Consider the following 12,790-nt stretch of genomic DNA (forward strand, 5'->3'; position numbering starts at 1 on the left):
GGTTGGCCATACTGTTGGCAACTAATGCGAGGCAATAGTAAAGTAAGATCACAGTAAAGAGAGCAACTATGGGCTTTGGGTAATCGCCTCTTTGCGTTGCTTTATTTATCTACAAATAAAGCGATGCTGATGTGCCTCGCTGCCCACACTCCCTCCTGTCACAGCCTCTACAAGTCTGTCCCAGGGTGATGGATGCTGGAGGGGCTATATGCTGGGTGACCTACAGATGCTGCAGGGTTATACGCTTCCCGTGGGGTGGGACAGCACAGGCTCGTTCTTCCTGTGGCCCTCATGGTCAGGGACACAGAGGGGACCAGCTTGTGCGTGGGATGTCAGATGGATGCTGCACCGGCTGGGGTGCCCGCCGGCATCGGGCGCTGGGTCTCACCGTGCTCACTGTCTGCCTTGGCAGGTGTACGAGAGCGGCAGCAACGTGGACCAGTTTGTGACCCGCTTCTTGCTGAAGGAGACTGCAAACCAGACCCAGTCGCTGCTGAGCTCCGTGGAGAGTGCCGTGGATGCCATCGATGAGCAAACCAACCCCGCCAGGTCTGCAGCACCTCCTGCCCTCCTCTCTGCTTCCTGGTTGATTTTAGAGGTGGGGGGGGAGGGGGAGGGAGAGGAAGAAGATGCTTTTGTGGGATGAAGGAAAATGCAGCAGGCAGTGTGTGGGAGCACAGGGGAGCTTGGCGAGCAGCTGCCTTTCCCTCTGCCTCCCTTCCCGGTTTCCTGAGAGCTCTCATGTCTTTCCTCCACTGCTCCGTCCTGCCCTGTCCCTCACTCTCCTACAGCCCCAAGGGTCCCTCTTGACCCCATCACCCCTGAGTGGTGCAGGGGGGGATGCCAACAAGGGAGCAGCACCCTGGGGCTGGGCTGGGCAGCACTGGGTGCACAGGACTGCTTCTCTGAGCAAAGCCACTGGTCCCATCCAGGGCAAAACGCAGGCACCAGCAGCAGGGTGGCTGTGTCTGGGTGTGCTGGGGACAGCCCGCAGAGGGTGGCTTCCCATGCCAGAGATTCTGTCCCTCCTGCCAGGGCACTCAGCAGGTGACATCATCCATAGAGGCAAAAAGTGCTTGTGCACTGGCGAACGGGCACTGCCATCCTTGGGTTCTGTGCAGGGGTCTGTCCCCATCCCAGCAGCCCAGCATGTGTTACCAAGCTTGGAGAAGCCAGAGGAGACAGTTTCAAGATTTCTCAAGCACTGCCAAGGCTAAAACGTAAGGGGTACCCAGCAGCATAGCCCAAACCCCAGCGTAGCCCCCCTCGGTGTCATAGTGTCACTCACCTCCCCTGAGTACCATCATCACGATGACTGTAACCAGGATGGGTTGCCATGGAAACCATTCCTCAGATGCTCTTGAAGTGAATCCCTCTTCTGCCATACCTACAAACCAGGGGGCCACGCGGTGCCCTGGGGAGATGCCCTGGCTTCCCCAAGCTGCAGGTGGGCAGAGGCGGCCAATGCACAGGGACCGCAGAGAGTGAAAATCCCACTCCCCACCGGGACACTGCAGGGGCCAACGAGCCCGAACGCTTCGCTGCAGCCTGGTCTTGGCTTTTTGGGTTTAACATCTGCAGCAGCCACATCCCGGAGAGGACAGCAGTGGGCTGGGCTCACAGGAGCTGTTTGGGACACAATGAGACCCTGGGCAGCCATGGTGACATCTCACCAGCTTTCCTAGGAGGAATGCTCTGGGTTTCATCATCCCATATCACTTTCTCCTCCTCATTTTGGAAGGAAACTGTAGCAAACCTTGTATAAAATGTGGGAAAAGTAAGAATTCCTGGGAAACAATAAGGAGGAAGCAAGCCCAACATCAGATGGAGCAATTAGAGCCTGTGAAAGACTTTGCTGGTTTTTGTTTGCCCATGTGTGGGCCCTGTTTATAATGAGGAGTATTGTAGTTGTTTTCTCATGGTGATAATAGCCAAAAAAACTTCAAAACCAAACCCCCACAAAAAATGTTCTCATACATCCGCACAGAGACAAAAAGGTGGCCTAAAAAGCACTAAAATACAGGGCTGTAAAACAAAGTGGAAAGGCACAGTGTCCAAGCCTGAGACACCTCATTAAATTGTGATTAAGAAGAAATCTTTCTCTGTTCTCACCTAATTTCCTGCCTATTGACGGGGGATTATTCAGCACAGCAGTGGGATTATTGCACAGCCTGTAGCGATGGGGATGTTCCTGCTGCCTCTGTCGCCGTTCTTGCTTCCTTATCTTGGTGACGTTCTTCGGGACCAGATCTGCTCATTCCCATGTACATGGTCAAGGCCACATGGGCTGATTTTGGGGGACAACAGCAGCCCGGACATGGCTCCCTCGGCACTAAAGGAGCCACCTGGAATTGTCTGGAGTGGCCAGGGAGGGTAGGGAGGGCACCCGGCTGCTGCGCTTCCGAGGGAGCCAGGTGCCTGGGGAGGGACAGGAGGGCAGGGACAATTCTGGCTAGTGTCATGCCCATCGGCTCCCCGGTGCTCAGCATGCTGCCTCTGGGTGCGAGCCCCATGGCTGGCAAGAGATGACAAGAGGATCTGAGACCCCCTGGCACCTCCACCAGTGGGCAGCTGGCATGGAGCTGCTCTCACTGGGAGGAGATGCTGGAGACCCTTTGAGCAGCTCAGCCTCTCCCTTGCAGCTCAGGCTCCCCATCGGTGGAGGAGGAAGGAGAGAGAGAGCCAGCCTTCCCCGAACCCATTCCCACCTCACTGCACACAGACGGCAGCTGCAAACTGCAGCAGGAAAGAGAAGTGACGGCTGCTGGGAGCAGCCCGCTGCTCTCGCTCTGATTCTGACCCACTCCCCACACCGGCTGGTGCTGAAGGATGCTGCAGGAGGGCAGCCACTGCTGCTTTCCGAGGCATCTGGTGGCCATGGCAGAGTTGCCCAGAGGGATGCTCCAGTGTTGGCTCCCTGGGGCTGGCTCATGCTGTGCTGTACGTGCCCGGCTCTGCCCTGATGGCTTGTGTGCTCTCTGGTTGCAGGCCCTACCCCAGCAAGGCTGCCCACGGTCTGATGGACACCTGGTATGACAGCCCCGTGCCCAGCTACTCTCCCACCAGCTGGATGGTCCCCAGGGAGCAAGGGAAGAGCTTCCAGACTGGTAGGTGATGGCTGCTTCCCAGTTGCATTGGCCACCTTGGGTGACTCAGGGGACCTGGGGAAGGGAGCTGCAGTCTGGGTGGCAGCACAGGGGTGGTGCTCAACTTCCCCAGAGGGCAGCAGGGCTCTTGGGGGGTGCCCGAGGGTGCCTCTCACTCCATCACTGCCTCCCGGCTCCACGCAGGTTCCTCTGACACCAAGGCGGAGGGGCTGGAGGGGCAGATCAACAGGCTGGCTGAGCTGATCGGCAGGCTGGAGGACAAGGTAAGGGCCAGCGATTCCAGGCGTGGGGCTGTCCCTTAGGTGTCCCTGCATCTCCACCGCCTTCCTGCCCTGGTGGGGATGGAGGTGACCAAGAGGTAGCCATGACCATCCCTGTGCTGTGGCACGCACGGGCTGTGGGCGGTGTTGGAGGCTATTACATCTGACGAGCTGATGGCAGCTATTCAATGTGGAAAGATTAACTGTGTGTTTATTTAAACAAGAAAAAGACGTAAGGAAGAAAAGTGACGTGTCTTGCAGAGGCAGTCTTACTCCATCTAGGGACTGAAGGAGAAAACGTTGCAGTGCTGGAGCTGTTACTGACATCCTCCGGGTTTGCATTTTCAGAGCAGAAGGGGACAGGGGGAACGTGGTGCTGTACGTGGGGGCAGGGAGGTGCTGTGCAGGGCAGAAAAATATCGGTCCTGCTTGCCAGAGAAAATAAGGGCATGGCCAGGGATGGGAAGGTGCCAGTGGGCACTGAGGAGGGACAGGTACCCCTGCTCCTGCCACCCCAGGGACAATTCAGGGACCGTGGAAAGGTGACAGCAGCTTTGGGGCTGATGCGAGGACACGGTGGCGGGGCTGTCAGCTGCCCTGGGAGCACGGGGAGCTTTAGCAGAGGGTCCTGACGGGAGGGTACGAAGGTGCAAGTGGCTCTCAGAGCCATCCCCTGCAGAGAAGGGCGCACAGCCCGTCCTACCGAGTGCTGGGGACAGAAACCCACCTCCCTGGGAGGGACACCCAGCCTCAGCTCACCCACCCCTCCCGCTGCTTTTTCCCCGTTTCCCCAGACCCTCTGGTTTGACCTGCACCAGCGGCTGTCAGACAGCGAGAGCACGGCGTGCACGGTGAGAGTGCCTGGCCACCCCCCCGGGGGGTCCCTGCAGCATGCCATCGGGCTTGGCAAGGGGTGTCCCCTTGCTTTTTGGGTCTCATGTGCCACTGTGGGTTTTTTTTGGGGGGGGGCCCACAGTACCTCCTCCTGGTGCGGGATGAGATGACGGTGTCACACAAGCACCTGGGCGAGTTCTGCAGCTCCCTGAAGCAGTACCTGAAGAGTGTGGCCGGGGAGCGGGACTGCTTCCAGTGGGTACCACCGGCATCGGGGGGCTCGGGGGGGCTGGGGGGGCAGGGGGATGTCCAGCTGCCCTCGAAGCTAGGGCCACCTCACCAAGCGAAGGGCTGAGGCAAAACAGCTGGGATTTGGGGGTGCAGTGATGCTCGGCCACCAAAATTTTTGCGTGGGTTGGGGAGTGTTGGGTGGGGGGGCTCCCTGCTACCTGGGCTGTTGGGGCTGGGGTCACCCCTCAGTTGCCCACCCTACAGCATGCCTGTGGCTGCAGAGGCTGAGGGGGGGATGTCCCATGGTTTGGGGCTCACCCCTCTCCCCACTCCCACCAGCGTCACGGCAGTGAAGCTGCCCGACGGGGTCACCTTCATCGTCTACGAGTTCTGGGAGACTGAGGAGGACTGGAAGAGGTAGGGGAAGGGGCCCAAAAAGCTCAGGGGTTTTTTTGGGTGGGTGGGTGGGTGTGCGTGCAGTGCTTGGGCACGGAGGGGTGTGGGAGCTGCTGAGCCCCAGGCTCTGTCCCCTGCCTGGGGGCAGGGGCGAGGATTTGGTCTGTCACTGTAGAGGGGACAGGGGGCTTGGGAGGGGTCTGTGCATCTCCCACCTGGAGATGCCTTGGGACATGAGGGATGGGAGGGCTCACTGTCCTGACCAGTGTCAGGGTGCTGCGCCCCAGGGAGGGGGCTGTGAGGGGCTGTGACGGTGATTTAAGGGGAGGCTGTCACCCAGTTTCTCCCACCCGGGTGCAGGCACCTGCAGAGTGCCACCTGCAAGGGCTTCCAGCACGTCAAGGTGGACACGCTGAGCCAGCCCGAGGCCATCTCCAGCGTGGCCGTGCCAGGTACGAGGGCGGCCACCCTGCAGGGTGGGACAGGGACAGCTGGGTGGGGGGGGCGGTACGGGCTGGGTGGGACTGGAGGGGGGTCAGGGTGACCCTCTGGTGTCGTTCCCCTGCAGCTGCCTGGTGTACCCTGAGCCGAGAGTGACCGCTGGTGCCGGGGGTCCCACCAGCACCCGTCCCCGCTGTGGGGTGGCTGTGAGCCCCTGCGTGGCGGGGGGCGGGAGGTGGTGGTGTGACCTGTCTGCAGCGAAGGAAACCCCTGTGTCTGTCCCCAGCACCCCATCGGGCGTCCCCCCACAGCTACCCCATCACCTGGGTCACCTCTCCCTGGACTGGGGTGGTCTTTGGTGGGGGGGTGAGGGGTGTCCCCTGGGGTCTGCCAGGCATGGGCAGGCAGGGAGTGGGGGGAGACAGGGTGCAGGCAGCCAGGCCATGGGTGGGGGGCAAGGCTGGGGGAGGAAGCTGGTGATGAGGAGCAGGGTTGGGAGTGGGATGCTGGAGGCCCCCTGGGGAGGATAAGTTGGGGGTCCCTGCAGTGGTGCCTGGGGCTGAGGCTGTGCCCAGCACAGTGTGTGTCCCCAGTGTCCCTGGGCAGGGGGTGCGGGTGGTCCCGAGGGGTTTCCTTCACGTGTGCATGGTGACAGCGGGTGCCTCGCAGGCGTGGGGATGGATTGCGAGCTTCCCCCCACCCCTTCATCCCCCTTCCTGGGGTCTGTACGTCAGTCTGTCTGTCTGTCTGTGTGCAGGGTTCACTGCCCATCCTGCCCCCACCCCACCACGCGTGGGGGTCCCTCAGGGTGCATGGCGCAGCACCCTCGCCGATACCCTTGTCCCGTCTTTATTAGCTGCTGTACAACAGGGACGGTGATGCCAAATAAAACAGTGATGGGATCCAGCGGTGTAGCCGTGTCCGGGGCAGCTGTCCAGGGCTGGGGGGGGGCATGGTGGGGGGGTCATGGTGGGGGCTCAGTGCAGCAGCCCCAGCACGGCCAGGGCAGCGCTCTGCCCACAGACGAAGGCACCGCCGAGCACGGAGAGGACACCCCAAGTGATGAGAGCAGCCCTGCAGGGACATGAGCAGGGGGGCAGTAGGACAGAGCTGACCCCCAGTAACATGCCGCCCCCTGACCGCCGGGTGTGGGTCCCTCTGCGGGGTCTCAGCCTCTCTGCCATGCTCCTCTGCATCGCTCTGGACCGATGGCCAAAGACCCTGGCAGCTCCTCCAGTTCATCCCCCACACCCTCTGCGATGACACACAAAACTTGGTCAAAAGCCTGGCAGCTGCCACCAGGAGACTATCCCCGGTTCCGCCGGCACACAGTGGCCCCACCAAGGGGGTACAGACCCGCAGTGGCCCCCCCTGCTCAGGCACGGCTGCTCCCACACGCCCCCAGCCCCCACCCTGTCGCCACATCCTCCCACCACGTCCCTTCCCCACCTCCATCCCCAGCCCTGAGACCGGTGGGTCCCCCTCTCCCCGGGCACGCAGCCCCCCACCTCAGCCAGACACAGAGCCCCCAGGATGTGGCACTCACCCCCAAGCCCCACCGCTGCTCCATCGCGGGGTCGCCAGCACGGTGCACCTTCCTGAGCCGCCCCAGGCAGGCTGGGGCTGTGCCCTCGCTGTCCCTATCGCCCTGGCTCACGTTGTCCTCTCTCCTTGTGATGGCACTCCTAGGTTCGCACCCTCGGGGGGGGTCTCCACGAGGGACCTCTCCAAGTCCTTTTCACCCACCAGGGTGCCCCTGCTCACCTCCTGCCTTGGTCCCCCAGCACCCCCAAGGGCACCCTCACCCCTGCCCAGACAGTCAGGGCTCCCTCTTGGCCAAGAGCCCACAGTTCTGGGAAGCTTCCTCCAGCTGTCGTGGGGAACAGGAGCCCCCCACATCACCTCCATCCTCACTTAGATGCTGCTGCCCCATGGGCACCGCAGACACGCTTTGGCACATGCTCACCCCAAAACTCGCCAGCACCACACCAGGGCCCCTCAGCCGGGGCTGCTGCTGTGCCCGTCTCTCCAGCCAGGAGCAGTGATGGGGACACACCACGCGGGTGTAATGGACACTGGACACCTGATGGCTGCCTGCCATGGGCACTGCGTCCCTCTGATGCCCACCCCAGCCTCCACCGGGTGCCCCAGTGCCTCTGAATCCCACTGGTCTTCCCTTATGGCCGCTCTGCCTTGCAAGGGGTCTGGTACCCAGGCACATCCCTGGTACCCGGGCACATCCCTGAAACCTGAGCATCTCCCCAGTGCCTGTGCTCAACGCGCATGCCCAGGCACACCCTTGATGCCCAGGCACACCCCCAATACCTGGACACAGTCCCACTGCTTGGGCACATCCCTGATACCCAGGCCCATCCCCACTGTCAGAGCACACCCCTCCACACCCACCCTTCAGCCCCACCGCAGACCCCACGTCCCATAGCAAGTGCTCCTCCTCTCAGTGCCCACAGGTGCCCCAAATCCCCCCCCTTCGCCAGGGGGACCCTGCCTGGGCCATGTGTCATCGGATGCCGTCCCCTACCCCTGCCCTCACCCGCCACCACCGAGCAACGCAGACACTCACTTTTTGCGTGGCCCAAGAGTGTGGGTCCCAGTCATGCACACCAGGCACAGCCCTGCCACCAATACAGAGGCTCAGCCCCACCGCCACAGCACCCCGTCACTCAGGTCCCACTGCAGCGTCCCCACAAGCATGCCGCTGCACCCCCAAAACATGGCCAGGATGGGCTACCCACCACCACAGTCCCCCACCCCCGACCCGCAGCAATGCTCTTGGCACCGGCACCCCCCTCCCCACCCTCTCACTGCTCGCTCTTGCCTGGGAAGATGAAGATGAAGAAGGCGCTGATGCCCCCAATGAGCTCAATGACCTTGCCGATGTCTGGGACGAACAGCGCGATGGCGAGGGTGGCGGCCATCCAGGTGACCGTCAGCATCACCCGGCTCCGCTGCTCATGCTCCTCGGGCACCACCGCAGCCCCACGCTTGGGGGTTGCCCACACATCCCGCACCACCGACCTGGAGGGGGTGTCAGAGGGGTGATGGCACCCCGCGGAGCTGCACTGGTCGAGGGGGACACCCAGCTTGCCACTGCCCCTTCACCTGCCCAGCAGCACCACGATGGGGTAGATGGTGACGATGGAGACACCGAAGAGCAGGCGGGCGACGATGACGACCGGGTCGTTCCCTGGGTAGGACATCAGGACATCGGACGCCACGGCCTCGCCGAAGGTCAGGTAGCCGTAGAGCCCTGCTGACGGGGAGGTGGGCAGCTGTGCCGGTGAGCACAGAGGAGCTCCGAGGAGGAAGGATGAGCTCTGGGGACAGGGGACCCCTGAGGAAAGGAGGGGTGAAGGGCTTTTGTGCTGGGGTTACCAGTGAGGGAGTAGATGAGTAGGCAGATGAGCATGGAGAGCACGGAGACGGTGACCCAGTGGGAGAAGCTCCGGTTGCGCATGCTGCTGTAGATGGCCACGCAGGCTTCATGGCACTGCAGGGCAAGGAGGGACGGTGCTGGGGCCGCATGCAGGGACAGCCCCCCCGCCCAGACCCTTCCTTCCCACCCATGGGTGCTCTGTCCTGCTCTCCCCCCTCCCCAGGGGCTTGTGTCCTGCCGCACAGCCACCTCTGGTGACAGCCGTGGGTCCCCTTTCCTGCAATCTCTCTCACTCCCCAAGGAATGGTGTCCCCATGGTCTGGGACGCTGGGGACAGTGGGGCCAGCATCACCTACCTGGAAGCCGAAGCAGATGGTGGGGATGACGCTGAAGACGGAGGCCCAGGAGGAGGCCCTGTGGCATGGCAGGGAGGAAGCACAGAGTGAGAGGCCCCCGGAGGCAGAGGGGACCATGGTGACATAAGCCTGGATGCCGCCATGGGAACCTTCCCCCCCATGATGATTTTGGGAGAAGGGGGCGGGGAGGTGCTGGGGCAAAAGCTAGGGCTGGGGGCTGCCACCCCACCACCACCCTGCCACTGCTGTCCCCAGCTCACGCCCCCCCACCCAGCACCACCCCATGCACTGCCCCATGCCACTGCTGGTGGCCTGGAGGATGGGGCAGGAGGGACGCAGGGCTGACCCTCCCCCATACCTGGAGGGCTGGGGGGGCTCAGGTGAGCCCAGGCTCTCTGCCTGCAGGTGGTATTTCAGGACGATGACCAGGGTGAGGTAGCAGGCAGCCAGCGTGCCCAGGATGCTGTGGGGCATGGGAGAGCATCAGCATGCAGACCCCGGGCAGCTGGGAGGGAGGGGGTCTCCCATCGCCCCGCAGGGACCCGGGAGGAGCCCTGGAGGAGGTGGCCTGGGTTACGGGGTGCCTAGGGGTGGGCCACCACAGGGACAGCCCAGGTGGTACCTGGAGTACTTCTGAAAGCCGATTTCCCTGGGGACAGAGAGTGGGAAGATGACGAGGATGCAGAGAGCTGAGAGGGTGAAGCGCTGGTCCGTGTACCAGGGGGTTGGTGGGGGGGTCCCGCTCAGCGTCCCGTTGGGGTACAGGGAGTCACACACTGTGGGATGGGGGGGAGAGTGGCGGGTCAGCTGCACCCCAAAAGGTGACCCAAGGTGGTTGGGAGCATCACGCCATGGCAGAGCCAGGGAGTCCCACATCCTCAGGGGTCCCAAGAACCCCCCGGGGCTGCCCCAGCCCAGGCGGGACCACCTTTCCCTCACTCCCACGAGCTGCCAGCCCCAAAAACACGGTGGGGGGAAACAACTCACGTTTCTCCAGCTGGTCGCCCACCACCCTGAGGAGGGCCACGGAGATCATGAAGAGGTTGAGGAGGAAGCAGACCTCACAGAGCTTCCCCGCCGCTGCCCCGCACACCGCCCGGACGACCCCTTGGTAGGTGGGCTGGGCGCTGAGGGCCGCCGCGTAGCCCAGCACCGCCAGTCCGCTCACCAGGAAGACCAGTGAGCCCTGTGGGGACAGGACCCAGCAAGGAGCATCACACTGACCCCCGTCACCCCCCGCCCCCACCCAGGGGCACCCAGCAAGGCCGTGGCTGGGGACCAGGGCTGCCTGGCAGCTGCAATAAGACAGGTCAGCGAGAGGGTGGCAAAGCAGCCCTGCACGACACTTTGGGTTTAGATTGGGGGGATTTAGGGCACGTAGGGGCCCAGCCACTGATTTTAGTTTAGGCTGAGCTACAAGCCAGCTAAGAGTGCAGCTTCAGACGCAAGGAGCATCTCCAGGGCAGCAGCGCCTTTCGCACCCCTGCCCTGGGGCTGTTCTCCCTTTCAGCCTGGGCTGGGCGGTGGGTGCTGAACCCCCTCCCCTGCCAGCCCTCCCCTCGCCCCAGCCCGCAGGTGCCTCAGCTCCCTCCCGGGACGCAGCTGCCCGCAGCCCCCCCGCCGGCTCGGGCCCCGGCCGCCCCCGGCCCTTACCAGCTCCACCAGGAGGGCGGGGGCGGCCCCGCCGGCCCTGCTGAAGGCCCAGGGGAAGCTCAGCAGCCCCGCGCCCAGCGCCGACTTCAGCAGGATGCAGACGGCGCCGGCGGAGGAGAGCCCGGCGCTGCCCGCGGCCGGCAGCAGGGGCCGGCGCTCGCCCGCCCGCTCCATCCCGCCGCCTCCGCCGGGCTCTGCGCCGGGCCGGCCGGGGGCAGCGCGGACCCCGCGGGGGCGGGCGCGGCGCAGCGCGGGGGGCCCGCGGCCCCACGCCCCTGCGGGCAGCGGGGAGGGGGGCACCGGGGGATGGGGCAGGAGCCGGCCGTGGGAACCCCCCCCCCCTCCCCCTCCCCCTCCCCCGCTAGAGCTCACCCCTCCCCGTCGCATCCCTGCGCGGGGGGCACGGCCCAGGCACCCCTCTGGCTCGGACCCGCGTGTCCCGTGGGCAGCCCCGGGAGCTACGGCAGGAAAACCAGCGGCCCCGGCAGCTCCCAGCACGGGTCAGGCTGGGGCTCCCCGTCCCAGCCGCGCTCCACCCCGGCAATTCCCACCACGGGCTGCTCTGGAGCATCCCAGGGTGGGGAGAGCTCCCCATTCCAGTTGCATTCACCCCACCCTTGAAATTCCCACCGTGGGGCATTTTGGAGCATCCCGGGGCAGAGAGGGTGAGGAACGTCAGCTGCAGCGAGCACCCTCCAGACCGTGCAGCTGGCAGACGCTGCACCACTCGCTGGGTGCAGGATGAGGCCGGCACCCCCACCCCCCGTGTCTCCACAGCTGCAGAAAGCCCACTGGCGTGCTCCTGCACTGGGGAGACCTTAGCAAGGAGCCACCCCCTGCTCCACGCAGGGAGAGGGGGTGCTGGGATAACAGGATGGGGTGACACACTGCAGGGGAGCTGCACGGAGGAGGCTGCACCCCACGGCGCCCAGGGGCCTATTCCCTGCCCAGGGGGACACGCAGCAGCTCTGTGCTGCTCCAGGCACATGCCACTGCCCCAGGGCTCAGGGCACAGACACCCCCCCCCCCCCCCCCCCCCCCCCGGCTGGCAGCCCCTAATGCATTTTTGATTTCCCAAATATGTGCCCTTCTGATCTCGGTAAGACGGATAAAGAGACTTTAATCAGCTGCTAGGAGGAATTATGGATGGCTAATTGTGCCTGCCACCTCCATTACATCTCTGCCGCCTGCGGGGCTTATAACCATTTACACAAAGGCCCTTCCAGGCCTTCATTAGCTGCACACCAAAGGCTTCGGAAATAATTGGCCTCTACGATTTAGAAATTGGCCACTGGGCTGTAAAATACCAGCCACTGGGAAAGGCTCTTAATTCGGACTGGCGCTTTGATACAGCTTGACTCTGGTTTCGAGGCTGCAGTGAAGCTGTAATCTCTCATTAGTGCTGCAATGAGAGGAGCGAGCCTCCTCATTAGCACCGACCCGAGCAGCGGCACCAAAGCTTTCCAGGCTCCCTCTGATGGGAGCGTCTCAAATCAAAGGGACACAGCCCACCACATACACTGGCACAGCAGCCCCAGCCCATTTATTTCTCTGCTCAGTGGCTCTGGGCTCCCTCGTTCGTATTTCCACACCCCTCCCCTGCTTTTCTTCATTCCATTTACCTGGGTGCTCCAGCCCCCTGGGCTGTAAGCCATAACCCGAGGGTCCCTACTCTGCCCTGGTGAGGCCGCATCTGGATTGCTGCATCCATTTTTGGGCTTCCCAGTTCGAGAGAGACAGGGAACTGCTGGAGAGGGTCCCACAGAGGCTATGAAGATGATGAGGGGCTGGAGCGTCTCCCTTATGGGGAAAGGCTGAGAGAGCTGGGCCTGTTCAGCCTGGAGAGGAGAAGACTGCGAGGGGATCTTACCAATGCACACAAGTATCTTAAGGGAGAGTGTCAGGAGGATGGATGGGGCCAGGCTCTTTTCAGCAGTGCCCTGCAACAGGACAAAGGGCAATGGGCACAAACTGCAACACAGTAAGTTCTACCTGAGTATGAGGAAGAACTTTACCACGAGGGTGACAGAGCACTGGGACAGGCTGCTCAGAGAGGCTGTGGGGTCTCCTTCTCTGGAGGCATTCAACACCCACCTGGATGCAACTCTGTGCATGCTT

The 12,790-nt window shown here is 63.1% G+C and overlaps 2 protein-coding genes across 7 annotated transcripts in view; one reads left to right on the forward strand and one right to left on the reverse strand.

The window, feature by feature from the left end:
- NECAB2 (N-terminal EF-hand calcium binding protein 2) overlaps positions 1 to 6,175 on the forward strand; it is an 87,681-nt gene extending 81,506 nt beyond the window's left edge. For all 4 annotated transcript variants that reach the window (XM_040615483.1, XM_040615482.1, XM_040615484.1 and 1 more), the window contains 8 exons: positions 413 to 549; positions 2,989 to 3,107; positions 3,291 to 3,370; positions 4,162 to 4,218; positions 4,344 to 4,456; positions 4,772 to 4,849; positions 5,189 to 5,280; positions 5,397 to 6,175. In XM_040615483.1, the coding sequence (XP_040471417.1) occupies positions 413 to 549; positions 2,989 to 3,107; positions 3,291 to 3,370; positions 4,162 to 4,218; positions 4,344 to 4,456; positions 4,772 to 4,849; positions 5,189 to 5,280; positions 5,397 to 5,425 (705 nt within the window). In that variant the 3' untranslated portion in view covers positions 5,426 to 6,175. The remainder of the gene's footprint in view (positions 1 to 412; positions 550 to 2,988; positions 3,108 to 3,290; positions 3,371 to 4,161; positions 4,219 to 4,343; positions 4,457 to 4,771; positions 4,850 to 5,188; positions 5,281 to 5,396) is intronic.
- Positions 6,176 to 6,234: 59 nt separating this feature from the next.
- Positions 6,235 to 12,476, reverse strand: SLC38A8 (solute carrier family 38 member 8). Of its 3 annotated transcripts, none has more exons than XM_040615488.1 (10): positions 12,295 to 12,476; positions 10,007 to 10,205; positions 9,642 to 9,795; positions 9,378 to 9,482; positions 9,020 to 9,077; positions 8,663 to 8,777; positions 8,390 to 8,537; positions 8,106 to 8,305; positions 7,851 to 7,902; positions 6,235 to 6,343 (listed from the first exon to the last, which is right to left on the reverse strand). In XM_040615488.1, the coding sequence occupies exons 1-10, from the start codon at positions 12,325 to 12,327 to the stop codon at positions 6,247 to 6,249; spliced, it is 1,161 nt and encodes a 386-aa protein (XP_040471422.1). In that variant the 5' UTR covers positions 12,328 to 12,476; the 3' UTR covers positions 6,235 to 6,246. The 3 variants fall into 3 exon arrangements, with proteins under 3 accessions (XP_040471422.1, XP_040471421.1, XP_040471423.1); XM_040615487.1 differs by having other exon boundaries at positions 8,390 to 8,540; XM_040615489.1 differs by lacking the exon at positions 12,295 to 12,476 and adding an exon at positions 10,673 to 10,846.
- Between the last annotated feature and the right edge of the window lie 314 nt (positions 12,477 to 12,790).

The sequence above is a fragment of the Falco naumanni genome, chromosome 15 (assembly GCF_017639655.2).
Source record: "Falco naumanni isolate bFalNau1 chromosome 15, bFalNau1.pat, whole genome shotgun sequence".
Lineage (NCBI taxonomy): Eukaryota > Metazoa > Chordata > Aves > Falconiformes > Falconidae > Falco > Falco naumanni.

Bases quoted from the DNA above. Each gene is read 5' to 3' on its own strand.
- SLC38A8 (XM_040615489.1), bottom strand. From the start codon at position 10,846: ATGGAGCGGGCGGGCGAGCGCCGGCCCCTGCTGCCGGCCGCGGGCAGC. The intron at 9,483-9,641 runs GTACCACCTGGG...CATGCCCCACAG, and splicing joins GGCTTTCAGAAGTACTCCAG to CATCCTGGGCACGCTGGCTG. The intron at 9,078-9,377 runs GTATGGGGGAGG...GCCATGCCACAG, and splicing joins GAGCCCCCCCAGCCCTCCAG to GGCCTCCTCCTGGGCCTCCG.